Source organism: Brachyhypopomus gauderio, chromosome 15 (genome assembly GCF_052324685.1).
Source record: "Brachyhypopomus gauderio isolate BG-103 chromosome 15, BGAUD_0.2, whole genome shotgun sequence".
Taxonomy (NCBI): domain Eukaryota; kingdom Metazoa; phylum Chordata; class Actinopteri; order Gymnotiformes; family Hypopomidae; genus Brachyhypopomus; species Brachyhypopomus gauderio.
In genome coordinates, this window is record NC_135225.1 from 5,592,451 (window position 1) to 5,605,153 (window position 12,703).

Sequence of the window (12,703 nt, forward strand, 5' to 3'; positions counted from 1 at the left end):
TTACGAACGTGCCAGAATAACATGATAGAATTAAGTAACTACTTTTATTTTGAATTTGAAATTATGAACCGGAATAAATTCTAATCCATGTGTGGAAACGTTTTCGTTTTCCCCTTCGCGACAGCAACTGATCTGAGCTGTCACGGTTCCAGATACACAACAACACTTCTTTCAGCGGAATGTGTTGTGAGTATTTTTCTAAATCGTTTATCATCAGATCCCTGAATGTTGAGTGGTAAATGGTGAACGACATTAGTCAGCTACCGTTAACTAACTTAACTTGATATCTAGTTAGAGAAGTATCTATCTATCTATCTATCTATCTATCTATCTATCTATCTATCTATCTATCTGTCTATCTGTCTATCTATCTACCCCCTACTACCAAATTATATTACAAAGAGGCTTCTTGGTGTTTAATTGTATAGCTGGTTGACTAGGTCGATATCCCACGTTAGTCATGAGATATCTTTCTAAATCAAATTGTAATATTGATGACAACAGAACAAACCTGATCTTTAAATGGCAGGGCAGGTATTAGACTCAACATGTTCTCTCTCCCTCTGCCTCACTAACACTCATCCAACGGGACTCAGACCAGTTGGGAGAGTTCAGTGATTTTTAATTGAGCTCTTGGCAGCTAGGAAAGTACATGTGTCTCTCTTATCTTGTAGGAAGGACACATTATGAGCGGGAGGAGAAGAGGAAAACCAAACCGTTGTGGGGGGCGATTTAATAAGCCCAGGGGAGGAGGACGTGGTGGTGGTGGTGGAGGAGGAGGAGGTGGAGGTGGTGGAGGTAAGAAAGGGGCCAGTGGCTGGGATGATGGGGATGATTTCAGCCTGGATCTTGGACCGACTCGCTCCTTCAAACCTCCCCCACCTCACAAAGGAAGAGGAGCGAGTACTCATCAAGGTGCCGGACGGGGCAACAGTAAAGGCAGGGGGCGAGGCAGCTCTTTGAGTTTCCCCAGGTTTTCTTATAACAGGAAAGACGGTTCCAGACAAGATGAGGAACAGCGAGATCGATTTAGACCTGACAAGATCCATCTGCCCTTACAAAAGATACACATGACATCAGAAAACCAGCTACAAGTAAAAGAACTGCTAAGGGAACTTCAGAGTCAGGAGTACAGTGCTCCATATAGGTAAGTGTATTTTGAGGTAATTTAACAGTCAAAAATTAGATGCAGAGTTTGCAGGTTGACAGTCGATAATGGTTTTGACGTGTGTATGTATCACTACCTTGATCAAACGCGTCATTGTTGGTTGTTTACATTTACCATACGTGTTTTTGTTTGTTTTATTCAGTGGCTCAGACTGTGAAGCAGAAGAAGAGGATGAGGAGTATGATGAGCTGGACCATCGTGACGAAGGTCAGTTCTGGATCACTCATGAAGATGGAGTGGAGTGTGCGGAGGACGGCGTGTATGAGGAAGACTATAAGGAGGAGAGACGTGCCACACCTGAAGCGGTTGTGTCCCTATTCGCTTTAGGCACCCTCTGCAGGTACTCACTGTGACTGTGTGGTAGCTCCCCTAAGTTCACCATTATCCAACATTATCGATGTCTGACTAACCGTTTACATAAAGCTTTCTAACCTATTTACTGGTTTTCTCCAGTGAAATTCCATGAACAGGTCTGGCATCCAGTTTCCATACTGGGCAATTTTAACATTGAGAGAGTCATTCCTGCCTTTAATCTTTTTTTCAGCCTGTAATTGTACAAACCCTTTTTGTAACACAAAAAGTAGCAGTAATCTTCTTTTACTAGTGACAGTAGCAGTAATCTAACAGAGGGACTAATCACAGTGCTTTATTTATTTGTTTTATTTTAGATATGGCTTTGATCGTGATCGTAGCAGGACAGCCCTGCAGGCGGGGCAGGGCAGGCGGGCGGAGGAGAGCGGACGTGGTGAAGTGGGAGCCACACTAGAGCTTCTCCTCTCCCAGATGTTCACAGAGCGCTTTGGCTCCAGTGCCCTTGGCCCACAGACGCCTGAGCCACCCTCGCGGGAGGAGTGTGTGGCCCTTCGCCAGGAGGAGGCCCTCGCTTTAACCGCCATCTATGGGGACCGCTTCTGTGAGCGAATCACTGATCGTGTCTGGACCATCAGCCTGGATCTGTTGTGGGTGACCGAGGGGCGGAGCATCACCTCCCAGCCAACCACTGACAGACAGCAGACGGGTACTTCGTCCAATCAGTTGTGCAGGTTCTACCTGAAGGGATCAGGATGTAAGTTTGGAAGGCGCTGCAAGTTCAGGCACGAATCTCCAACGGAGTCCAGTGGCCACACAGACCTCTATGGCCCCAGCCAACCCGGTTTTAGAAGTATCGATCCCCCTGTTTACCAGCTGGAGGTTCGCTTTCCTCAGGGAAGTTTCTACCCCTTTCAGCCACCATTAGCTGCCTTCAGTACCACTGATGACTCTATCTCTGGAGCGGGACGCCTTAGTGTAACGGAGTATCTCTTTGGCCAGTCCCTTACAGCGGCACAAGATGGGGAACCAGTTGTCTACACCCTCATCTCCTGCCTAGAGGAAGACGGGCCCGTCCGAGAGCTCCTTTCAGCCTCGCATCACAAATACAGTGCACCACCTCCTGTGTTAGCGCCACCTGCTGTTACCACAAGGAACCGAAACACAAAGAACACTACAGCCAGCACTACAGCAAGCAGCACAGCAACTAGTTCCCAGTCATCTAACGGTGCAGAGAACCCCAACATCAGAATCAGTCACATTGAAGGTAAAGCGTTCATGATCACGTTACTCGAGTAGATTAAGCATTGTTTACTATTAAGCGTTTTTCATTGTAGGTGTCATGTTAATTTACACATGTACCCTTGTGTACATGTATACGCTGCTGTGTTAGTTACTGGCACTGAGCACATGGGCGTGTTCTGCTTTGTAACCGCAGACAAAGTCTTACAGGCGGCTGGGAGCCTCAACACAGATGATGCAGAAGATGAGGATGAAGAGGATGATGAGGATGGTGAGAAGTGCGTTCCCATAGAGAACGAGAGCTACGTGAACTTCAGAAAGAGGTTGGAGAAGAAATCTGAGACAAGAGCTGAAGACGTGCTGAAGGAGAACAGGAAGCTTTGTAGGGAGTTCAGGAGAAAGCCGGTAACAGTCTTACAGACACTCTTACCCACCTTACAGCTCACAGCCACAGACACACTTCAGCCCTACAGACGCTCTCACCCACCTTACAGCTCACACAGACTCACTTCAGCCCTACAGACGCTCTCACCCACCTTACAGCTCACACAGACTCACTTCAGCCCTACAGACACTCTTACCCACCTTACAGCTCACAGCCACAGACACACTTCAGTACAGACACTCTCACCTACCTTACAGCTCACAGCCACAGACACACTTCAGCCCTACAGACGCTCTCAACCCCTTACAGCTCTGACAGCCACAGACACACTTCAGTACAGACAAAAAGCACTAATGCACAAATTGATGAGAATTTCTACAAGACATAATGTGATGCATGTTGTGCAACCTTGCGTCACCTGTAAGAGGGTGTGTTAAATCTCATGCCTTTGTCAGTCTGTGTGGGTATATGCATATGATTATTTGTGTGTGTTTTGTAAAATGTATGTCTCTGCAGGTGTGTGTTGAGTCTCGTGTGTCAATCAGTCAGTGTGTGTTTAGTGTCAATGTCTCTGTTCGTGTGTGTGTGTGTGTGTGTGTGTTAAGTCTTGTATATCTGCCAGTCTTCCAGGCGCTATGTGTCCATGCAACAGCAGAGGTCCAAGCTGCCCGTGTGGGCTGAGAAAGAGAACGTTCTAGACTGCTTGGAGAAGAACCAGGTTCTAGTGATCAGTGGGATGACCGGGTATGTCTGAAACATGTAACGAGTGGCGTTAAGATTGTCACTCCATCTTGTAAATGCATTTGCAGTGAAATGTGCACGAATGTTTCAACTCAGGTGCGGCAAGACGACCCAGATCCCGCAGTTCATCCTGGACGAGTCGCTGAGCAAGAACCCAGAGGGTGTGGCCAGCATCATATGCACTCAGCCACGCCGCATCTCTGCCATCGCTGTGGCAACCAGGGTAGCACAGGAGCGGGTTGAAGCTTTGGGCCACTCCACTGGGTACCAGATCCGTTTGGAGACCGTCAGGGTAACTGATGTCCTCTTGGACACACACACACACACACACACACACACACACACACACACACACACACACACACACACACACACACACACACGACTGTGCCATTGCTGTGGTACGCGTATGATTGTACTGTGTATGTGTGTGTGTGTGTGTGTGTGTGTCCAGTCGTCCAGCACCAGACTGCTGTTCTGCACCACTGGTGTACTGTTGAGGAGGTTGGAGGGAGATGCTGAGCTCAGAGGCGTCACACACGTCGTTGTGGATGAAGTTCACGAACGCACTGAGGAGAGGTGAGATAAACACGATGCACTTATTCACACAATCGCACAAAGAGTGGACAAACATGACTGTGACATCATTTCCTGCCCCCAGTGACTTCCTGTTGCTGGTTCTGAAGGATCTGATGGTGCAGAGGTCCGATCTGAAGATCATTCTAATGAGTGCCACCCTGAACGCTGATCTCTTCTCCCAGTACTTCTACAACTGCCCCACCGTCCACATACCGGGTAAAGCTTCCCCGTCCCCCACCGGGCACGTTCACACGGTGCCGTTACTCCACACCTCACCACTGACCATCTCTTACACTGACGAACGCCTCTCGCCTACAGGCCGCACCTTTCCAGTGGATCAGTTCTTCCTTGAAGATGCCATTGCTAAGACCAGGTAAGGAGCAGAGATCCCTGCACGTCTTTTGCGCGTCTTTTGTGTATCTCTAAGCAGCTGTGTCTAGGCACACCTTCAGAGCGTGTCACGGCCGTGTTTGTCAGGTACGTGATAGAAGACGGCAGCCCGTACCGACGCGCGGCAAAGCCGAGTGGCTCGTCCAATCAGGGGAGCAGGGCTGGGAAAGGGCGGCCAATGGCAGTAGACATGGGGGACGATGACGGCTGGTCGTTTGGCTCCTTCATGAGGAAAGATGCGGTTAAAGACTCCATCCCTGACCAACAGCTCGGTCTGCAGGAGCTCACAGTCCGATTTCCAAGTAAGGAAACCAAGGATTTAAATAGTATTTGCATGTTTGGTTCAGTTGTTCATTGAGACACTTTTTGGTTAGTATTTGTTTCTAGCAAACAAAAAATTACTTCAGTCATATTGTGCAAGAAGGTCTAATTTACAGAATTGGTGCAGTAACACACGTTTGTTTACCATAACCAATACTGCTCCTTCATGAATATTCATGAAGTGTAAGGTCTTTGAAATTCTTTTATCAAGACTGCTCAAAGTCTGTGGTGAAAACTTTGGCTGGAATGGACCTGGATAAAATCAACATGGACCTTTTGGAGAGTGTGCTGGAGTGGATAGTAGATGGAGACCACGACTACCCATCAGGTAAAGATTACAACAGTACATGATCTGAATAACTAATGGAAGCCAAATTTCCATATGCAAATTATGCAGATTAAGCTTGTGGAATGTTTTCTGGGCTCTCTGTGTAGGCGCTGTATTGGTCTTCCTGCCTGGATTAGCGGAGATTAAACAGTTGTATGAGCAACTCCAGTCGAACAGGATGTTTAACAACAGAACGGCGAAGAGGTAAACATAAATGCGAAGGTGTACCTGCCTATGTCATTCTTGTGTTTGGTTTCTAAACCCTGTGTTGTTATAGGTGTGTGGTGTATCCGCTCCACTCATCTCTGTCCAATGAAGAGCAGCAGGCCGTGTTTACGCACCCGCCAGAGGGTGTAACCAAAATCATCATCTCCACTAACATAGCGGAGACATCAGTAACCATCGATGATGTAGTTTACGTCATTGACTCTGGGAGAATGAAAGAGAAGAGGTAGGAACCTGTAAATAACACACTTCTCCTACTATCACCAAAGTGTCGTGTGCAGAGTTTTTCTCCAGCTCCGTCCCTGCCTCTGCGCGCCTGCAGGTACGACGCCAGCCGTAGTATGGAGAGTCTGGAGGACGCCTGGGTGTCTCGGGCCAACGCGGTGCAGCGGAGGGGCCGTGCCGGCCGCGTGGCCTCTGGTCTCTGCTTCCACCTCTTCACCAGCCACTGCTTCAACCACCAGCTCAGCGCCCAGCAGCTCCCCGAGATACAGAGAGTTCCTCTGGAGCAGCTCTGTCTCAGGTGGGCCGGCCCGCCAGCCAATGCCGCCACCGCACGCCAGTAGTGTCCCGTACAGCTCGCCGTAGCGTCCCTCACAGCTCACCGTAGCAGACTTTCCTGTAGCCACTCGAATCGATATTCCACTTCTTGTAATACTACGTTGTTTATCCATTTGCTTTCTTCAGAGCCACGTTGTTCTCCCTGTCTCTGTCATATGTGTATGTTTGTATGCACACATTGTCTATGCACACACATAATAATCACTAAAGAGGACTTCCTTGTAGTAGAGAAATGTCCTCGTTGGTTAATTCTACCGTTTATATGTTTTACCTGATGGTTACCGAGCCCAGGACTGTCACAGAGACGTTTACTTTCTTTTCTCAGAGAACGTGTTGCAGTGGTAGTTGTTGGGATGTTTAGTCGATGTTCTAAAAGGAATCGCTCACAACAGCTTTAAGTCGTTTTGTTTCGATGAGTCTGTAGCTCAACCCCTGTACTCTTTCGCCTCAGGATTAAGGTGTTGGAGATGTTCTCTGAACGTTCCCTGGACTCCGTGTTCTCCCGGCTCATCGAGCCTCCAGCAGGGGGCGGTGTGGAGGCAGCCAAGCAGAGACTGTGCGCTCTGGGCGCCCTGACCGAGGCCGAGTGTCTCACTCCGCTGGGCTGGCACTTGGCCTGTCTCCCCGTGGATGTCCGCATTGGCAAGCTGATGCTGCTGGGGGCCATCTTCCGGTGCCTGGACCCCGCTCTTACCATCGCTGCCAGCCTGGCCTTCAAAAGCCCTTTCGTAAGACCAGCGTCCCAGTGACGCTACGACAGTCATGTGGTTCTCTGACATAAAATTCTTATTCTGATAATACAGGTGGTTACTAGTCGTTACTAATTGTTTCTCCATCTGTTCTCCATTCCATCTGTTTCTTTGGCTGTATGTCTGTCTCGTTTGCGTCTTTCTTAGGTGTCTCCGTGGGACAAAAGGGAGGAAGCTAATGAGAGGAAGTTGAGTTTTTCTCTCGCCAACAGTGACCATCTTGCTCTTCTTCAGGCATACAAGGTTACTGGGTTCTCTGAAAGAAATACTGATAAATCATGCATTTATAAAATATACACTACATAAAACTGAAATTTGCCAAATCAATCTATAATTTAATTTCCCTAAGTAAATTACTTTTTTCCTGGAGAGTGTGTGTGTGTGTGTGTGTGTGTGTGTGTGTGTGTGTGTGTGTGTGTGTGTGTGTGACAGGGCTGGTGTCGTGCAGCACAGAACGGCTCCCAGGCGGGTTATCGGTACTGCAGAGAGAACTTTCTGTCTATCCGGGGTCTCCAGGCACGTCTGCCCTGCACACGTCTGCCCTGCACACGTCTGCCCTGCACACGTCTGCCCTGCACACGTCTGCCCTGCACACGTCTGCCCTGCACACGTCTGCCCTGCACACTGGCTTGCTTGGCTTGTTCTTAGTATTCATTACAAAGCCCGTTGTGTGTGATGTTGGCGTACGTGTTTGTGTCTGCTAGGAGATTGCGTGTCTGAAAAGGCAGTTTGCAGAGCTCCTCTCTGACATTGGCTTCGTGAGGGACGGACTGAAGGCCAGAGACATAGAGAGAAGGAGCTCGACAGGAACCGACGGCATTCTGGAGGCTACAGGCCATGAGGTGATTTCTCTGATGAGTAATCAGAAGATTATGGTTGTTATCTGACACACTTTTGTTACGTGTTATCTATATGGTCGAATAAATAAGTATACGGTTGCTGGGCACTGTGGCGGAGGGGACCGTAAGCCTATCGTAGTGGCTGTTTGTAGCCCTTTGTGACAGTCGTGTACAGTTTAACCCACTGCTGGGTTGGGTTTTCCCTCCAAGGCGAACCTGAACTCTGACAACACAAAGCTGACGTCAGCCATGTTGTGTGCTGCACTCTACCCCAATGTAGTCCAGGTCAGTGTCTCCCAGCAGTCTTTGTGATCTTTACTGACTTCCACACGTTCGGGCTCATACACTGTCCACCTTCCTCTGTGTGTGTGTGTGTAGATACGATCACCACACGGTAAGTTCAAGCAGACGAGTAAAGGGGCAGTTAAGATGCTCCCCAAAGCAGAGGAACTTCGCTTCATGACCAAGAGTGACGGAGCGGTCCACATTCACCCCTCATCCGTCAACTTCACGGTACCGGCCCACACTACGCACGCCGCCCGCCTTGTTCAGAGCTGTTATTCCAGGACCCGGTGAAGACGCTCCCTCAGGCTTGCGTGCCCGGGTGTGTCGGGCCGTTCTGAACGCGCTCTCCTCCGCAGGTGCGTCACTACGACAGCCCGTACCTGGTCTACCACGAGAAGGTGAAGACCAGCCGCGTGTTTATCCGTGACTGTAGCATGGTGTGCGTGTATCCCATGGTGCTGTTTGGCGGAGGGCAGGTCAGCGTGGAGCTGCAGCGTGGCGAGTTCATCATCTCGCTGGACGACGGATGGATCCGGTTCGCTGCCGCCTCGCACGAGGTAAACCGACCCCTCCTTCAACTCGCTTCAGATCTTCAGATGGTTCAATTACTCACAACAGCAGAAGCAACATGGAGATCACGCTAAACCAGACGATATTTTACATTTGGTTCTAAGGGTTTGCTTGGTGGTTCATGGTAACGTGGTGTGTGCAGGTGGCCGAGCTGGTGAAGGAGCTACGCTGGGAGTTGGACCAGCTGCTGGAGGAGAAGATCAGGAACCCCAGCATGGACCTGATCACCTGCCCACGAGGCTCACGCATCATTCACACCATCGTTTCCCTCATCTCCACCCAGTAGAACACACACACACACACTCTCCTTATACACACAAGAACATCACATCCATCGCATGCACGTCAGTGGGCCTCCATCACAACCACCAATACGCCTTTTCAACACCACAGCCAAGTATCCTAGTTCAAAGACATTAAAAAATCATTGCATTGCTATGCAAACATCACTTTCACACTCAGGTATTTGGAATTGTTTCTATTACTTGAATACCGTAGGCAAGTCAGATTAAAAAGTTTGTTAAAAAAGATGTTCTGGATCCATATTGGATTCTGTGAAGAGAGTCAGCTTTAGTTTGTACTGTAGTGATATATTAAGGCGCACTTACAAATGAAGCATGTGTATGGAGTGTCTTTGGAGTCCAAAGCATGAAGCACGTGTGTTTTATGTCTATGTATGATTGAATTTATGTGACACAAGGATATTTTCATCCAGAATGTGTAATCTCCCTAATCACATTACATGTACATTTAGTTAAATCACATTTGGAATGTCTTTCCTCCATTATGGAGAACTTAATGGGAGATGCATAATAAGAATAAAACACAAGCCAAAGAATGATGTTACCTAAGTGGAGTTTCTGATTACGCACTTTATTTGATTAAGGCAAGAAAAAAATACCATATTGTGGAATGTGAACAAAATAATCAACTGAAGGTTCATTAGCAAACCTTTTTTTCTTTATCAAGAATTGATTTAGTAAGGAAAACATACTGTAGGGTGAGATGTGATACAACTTCAACTACAGTCTTCAAGCAATGAACCAACTAATTGCAAAAAAAAAAAAAAAAAAAACCTCAAACGTTACACCAGTTCTGGATATTGTCTGTTTTTGGGTGACATTTTACCTTCATTGAAATTCTGGCTGTCCTAATGGCAAGCTTAGTGTACTTCAGTGTTGTAAGAGTGATGTGTGTTTCAACACCTTAGGCCAGAGAGAAAGTGTAGCGTGTGGTGTGAGAATACTCCTCTCCTGGTCTGAGCAGAGCACTGGGGAACTGGGGCTGGAGGGGAAATAACACAGTGTGGAGACATTAGTCCAGATGGAAGATCGTTCGCCATTTCTGGATTCTCATGATTTCTTGAAGACATATAAAGAGGTCAAACAGGACTGGGTGTTGGTAGCGTGGTAGTAATCTTGCCTCGCTGTTCTGATACCTGATTAACAGCATCCGGCCAGTTCTGGGTCTCCAGACAGAAAGCGCTGTGTTTGGGGTATGATGCTCCGCATTTGCCTTTCAATGTTCCATCCAGGAAATTGGAGGTGTAGAACTGAACGCCAGGTTGAGTGGTGCTCACCTCCAAGACACGGCCTGTCCCAGGATGCACCACTCTTCAGGAAGAGCAATAGAAATTATCACGTGATCTCCAGAGGGCAGGTGATGTCGAGACCAACATTGGTGGGTAGAACAGTTGGACAGTACAAAGGGTCGCTGGACTGTTTGTGATGACATGGTGCATGGTCTTACCTTGCACATTTCTTCTCCAGTTTTGGTTGACCAGGAAGTGAAAGGCAGAAGTTATGGTCAAACCCAGGGCCAGGAAGCTCCTTCAGTCTAGACCCAAGGACGACAGGCCTGCGCAGGTCAAAGAATGAATTCTCCACACATCTAACCTCTCCTATGAAGAGAGATCGAATCACTATTATAGTTTTGCGTTGCCTATAAATTGTTGTGAGGCTGCAGGAATCTGGGATTAACACCAAAATCATCATGATGAAAATATAAAATCTACCTGTGGGGATCATGGTGTCATCTACAGGAAGGTAGGCATCTGCTGAGATGGTCACCTCATGGTCATAAATGTCTGATGTGCCCTGTGTATCAAAAGCAGATGTGACTCCTCGATAGCTACTTAAACACACATGAATAATCACATTCAAAATATTAAAATAGTAATTATTTCATTTCAAATTCAGTATGGTGGAGCACAGAAGCAAAACAATAACTCACTGTCAAATAAATGCACTGATTTTTTCCCCCCATTTCATTATTTTTAAATGATTGAAGAGATTATCCTTTTTTTCGTTCTCTCTTAATCTGTGCAGCTGTGTGTGTGTGTGTGTTGGGCTACTTTGGTCTTGTTCCAATGTGAACACCGAGTCCTACCTGTCCAGCCAGGTTGAAGTAAGAGTGGTTGGTCAAGTTGACTGGTGTAGTTTGGTCAGTCACGGCATGGTATTGCAAAGACAATGAGTTTTCCTCCAGTGTGTAGGTAACAGAAACCTTTAGGTTGCCAGGGTAACCCTCATCACCATCAGGACTAATGTGTCTGAATCTGACTCCATTAGTTACTGGCTCGCAGGTCCACACTGCCTAAATCAACACTGCAGCATTAACTGACACAACCCATGAGAAAATTATTATTCATAAATTCATTCTTTTCATTAAGTATTTCATCAGTATGTAGCACTTTGAGGTTTCCTTGAAGTGCACTATAAATAAATTTATAGTGCACTATAAATAAAATGGATTATTATTATTATTATTATTATTATTATAAGTATTATAATAAGTATGCAAACAGGTTGTAAATAAAATGCACACTTGGGAACATGTGTATTGAAAGATCTTTGAGTTACGATTCATGATCATTTCATGATTTCCTACCTTATCAAAGCCCCTCAGGCCACCGTGCAGTGCATTGGGTCCATTATTGGTAGCTAATTTGTATTCCTTTCCATCGATAATAAACTTGCCGTTGGCAATACGATTAGCAACTCGTCCCACCACAGCTCCGAAGTAACGCGGATTACTTAGATAACCTGTAAATTCATATATTCACATTATCACTTCGGCCATTCAATTCTTACTCCAGGTTTTCTGAAAGTGCGTGTGGGTGGTATGTTTGTTTTTGTTGTTTGTTTGTTTGTGGGGGGGGGGGGGGGTTCTGCACTTACGCACACTCAGTAGAGTGTGCAATTGTTTCTGAAGCCATGCATGCATCCAGTATGCACTGTTATAACAGTCATATATAGTGGGATATATCGTTACCTGATACTCGGTTGACCAGATATGGCTGGATAAGTATGGTAGACAAGGTACAAGCTATAGGCTACTTGATATTTCTACTCACTGTATTGACAGGATAAACATCTTTCTGCGTGTTTTGCCCTGAATTATAGGCAACATCAAGATGTAATAGTGTGCAGGTAAACAAGCATTGCCCAAATACAGGAGACGTGCTTCTCTTTCAAGAATATTTGGTCACGAGTGCAAGTCCGGAAATAGATATAAAAGTCACAGCCAACGAATCCAACAAAAACAGTTTCCATTAATACACCAAGAAAGTGATTTAGACTTACATTGGAGATCCTCAAAGCCCAACACTATATCCGCCCTTTGCCCGTCCCGATCAGGTGTTGTGATGGAGGTCACTACACAACCTAGGGAGAGAAGTTCAACACTCACGCTTGGGGAGCGCAGTGTCCATCTCTCAGGTGAACCACTAACACTATCTAACACCTCCTTTCCCACTTCTGTCATGTCTCACAACGCACTACAGATATTTTCTGTCGCCTCGTAGATAATGTCAGTGGCTGAGCTGGAAATACAAACTTTGAACGTCTGACGAAATTGTCGTCATCATGTCTGGTGGGTGAAATAAATATATAACAAAAATATCTGCTATTAAATCCACCAGGATATGCTGTATGTCAAAATAACATTTAAAAAGCAAACAACTCCATCAATGCATTTTTTTAATTACTGTTATTTTATCGAACGATATAT

General features: G+C 46.6%; 2 protein-coding genes across 3 annotated transcripts; one reads left to right on the plus strand and one right to left on the minus strand.

Annotated features, from left to right (window-relative positions):
- Window positions 1-65: 65 nt before the first annotated feature.
- On the plus strand, window positions 66-9,543 carry dhx57 (DEAH (Asp-Glu-Ala-Asp/His) box polypeptide 57). 2 transcript variants are annotated; one of them, XM_076975086.1, is made up of 23 exons: window positions 66-186; window positions 675-1,147; window positions 1,311-1,508; window positions 1,837-2,744; window positions 2,916-3,124; window positions 3,727-3,848; window positions 3,942-4,137; window positions 4,300-4,424; window positions 4,507-4,640; window positions 4,743-4,797; window positions 4,902-5,116; window positions 5,347-5,463; window positions 5,571-5,667; window positions 5,741-5,914; window positions 6,011-6,211; window positions 6,701-6,977; window positions 7,146-7,241; window positions 7,431-7,514; window positions 7,703-7,840; window positions 8,048-8,122; window positions 8,216-8,350; window positions 8,479-8,679; window positions 8,835-9,543. In XM_076975086.1, exons 1-23 carry the CDS (start codon window positions 88-90, stop codon window positions 8,976-8,978), a joined length of 4,473 nt encoding a protein of 1,490 aa, XP_076831201.1. In that variant the 5' UTR covers window positions 66-87; the 3' UTR covers window positions 8,979-9,543. The 2 variants fall into 2 exon arrangements, 1 of the variants encoding a protein (XP_076831201.1); XR_013121380.1 differs by lacking the exons at window positions 8,048-8,122; window positions 8,216-8,350; window positions 8,479-8,679; window positions 8,835-9,543 and having other exon boundaries at window positions 7,371-7,514; window positions 7,703-7,767.
- A 1-nt stretch (window position 9,544) lies between these two features.
- On the minus strand, window positions 9,545-12,559 carry galm (galactose mutarotase). Its single transcript, XM_076975090.1, has 7 exons — window positions 12,277-12,559; window positions 11,582-11,736; window positions 11,081-11,287; window positions 10,707-10,788; window positions 10,442-10,592; window positions 10,131-10,305; window positions 9,545-9,976 (listed from the first exon to the last, which is right to left on the minus strand). Exons 1-7 carry the CDS (start codon window positions 12,455-12,457, stop codon window positions 9,899-9,901), a joined length of 1,029 nt encoding a protein of 342 aa, XP_076831205.1. The 5' UTR covers window positions 12,458-12,559; the 3' UTR covers window positions 9,545-9,898.
- Between the last annotated feature and the right edge of the window lie 144 nt (window positions 12,560-12,703).

Bases quoted from the DNA above. Each gene is read 5' to 3' on its own strand.
- dhx57 (XM_076975086.1), top strand. From the start codon at position 88: ATGTGTGGAAACGTTTTCGTTTTCCCCTTCGCGACAGCAACTGATCTG. The intron at 6,212-6,700 runs GTGGGCCGGCCC...CTTTCGCCTCAG, and splicing joins CTGGAGCAGCTCTGTCTCAG to GATTAAGGTGTTGGAGATGT. The intron at 7,841-8,047 runs GTGATTTCTCTG...TTTCCCTCCAAG, and splicing joins TGGAGGCTACAGGCCATGAG to GCGAACCTGAACTCTGACAA.
- galm (XM_076975090.1), bottom strand. From the start codon at position 12,457: ATGACAGAAGTGGGAAAGGAGGTGTTAGATAGTGTTAGTGGTTCACCT. The intron at 11,737-12,276 runs GTAAGTCTAAAT...ATGAATTTACAG, and splicing joins GGGCTTTGAGGATCTCCAAT to GTTATCTAAGTAATCCGCGT. The intron at 11,288-11,581 runs GTAGGAAATCAT...GTGTTGATTTAG, and splicing joins GCCTGAGGGGCTTTGATAAG to GCAGTGTGGACCTGCGAGCC.